This window comes from Myotis brandtii, unplaced genomic scaffold (assembly GCF_000412655.1).
Source record: "Myotis brandtii unplaced genomic scaffold, ASM41265v1 scaffold1435, whole genome shotgun sequence".
NCBI classification, from domain to species: Eukaryota; Metazoa; Chordata; class Mammalia; order Chiroptera; family Vespertilionidae; genus Myotis; species Myotis brandtii.
In genome coordinates, this window is record NW_005355139.1 from 7,330 (window position 1) to 8,420 (window position 1,091).

Below are 1,091 nucleotides of genomic sequence, written 5' to 3' on the forward strand. Positions count from 1 at the left end.
CCGTCCCCTGTGCACACACCTTCCCGTCCCCTGTGCACACACCTGCCCGTCCCTGTGCACACACCTGCCCGTCCCTGGGGCACACACCTGCCCGTCCCCTGTGCACACACCTGCCCGTTTCCTGTGCACACACACCTGCCCGTTTCTTGTGCACACACCTGCCCGTCCCCCGCCCCTAATCTGCCGTGTCCCCGCTCGTCCCGCTCACCGTGGTCGTTGTGCCGGGCCAGGTCCTGCTGGCCGATGAGCAGGTCGTGGTCAGTGTCCAGCTCCCAGAACTTGCAGTAGATGACGTAGAAGTGCTCGTAGGAGAAGAACTCCGTCAGCTGGTTGATGTCCGCCTCCTCCTCCAGCAGTGCCACGTTCTGCAGACACACCCGGGCATGGGCTGGGGTCCCAGGCACGGCCTCCCACGGGGGGGGGGGCAGGGGACCCCAGAAGCTCTCAGGGAGCTGAGCTCAGGACCGTTCGGGACCAGTTCGAGGGTCCGGAGCACAGCGCCGGGTCAGGGCCGCCCGCCCCCACGGGACGGTGCTGGGGACCCACACACACAGCGAGCCTCGTCCTCATCCCCCAAAGCCCACAGCCTCCGCGTGGGCAACCCCCAGGCCCTCAGCTGTGCCTCCTGGGCCGGCGGGAGAAAGGACAGATGGACGGACGGATGGGAGGAAGGAGGGATGGGTGGGCGGACTGATGGAGGGAAGGTGGGTGAGGGTGGACGGCTGGTGGGTGGGTGCTAGCCCTGTGCCCCCACCGGCAGAAGGAAAGACGGACGGGTGGAAGGAGGGTGGGTGAGGGTGGGTGCTGGCCCCATGCCCGCCCCCACCGGGAGAAGGAAGGACGGACGGATGGACAGATGGGTGGGTGAGGGTGGGTGCTAGCCATGTGCCCCCCCGCCCCTGGAAGGAAGGACAGACGGATGGACAGACGTGTGGGTGAGGGTGGGTGAGGGTGGGTGCTGCCCTCCCCCCGCCCCCGGAAGGAAGGACAGACGGGTGGGTGAGGGTGGGTGCTGCCCCCCCCCGCCCCCGGAAGGAAGGACGGACGGAAGGACAGACAGATGGGTGAGGGTGGGTGCTGCCCCCCCTCCC

General features: G+C 68.6%; 1 protein-coding gene across 1 annotated transcript in view; it reads right to left on the reverse strand.

Moving 5' to 3' along the window:
- The window catches only part of LOC106725200 (serine/threonine-protein phosphatase 2A regulatory subunit B'' subunit beta-like), a gene marked incomplete at both ends in the record, with an annotated part of 25,076 nt that overhangs the window by 7,325 nt on the left and 16,660 nt on the right, over positions 1-1,091 (reverse strand). Inside the window, one exon of the mRNA XM_014535415.1 lies at positions 209-452. Coding sequence (XP_014390901.1) covers positions 209-452 — 244 coding nt within the window. The remainder of the gene's footprint in view (positions 1-208; positions 453-1,091) is intronic.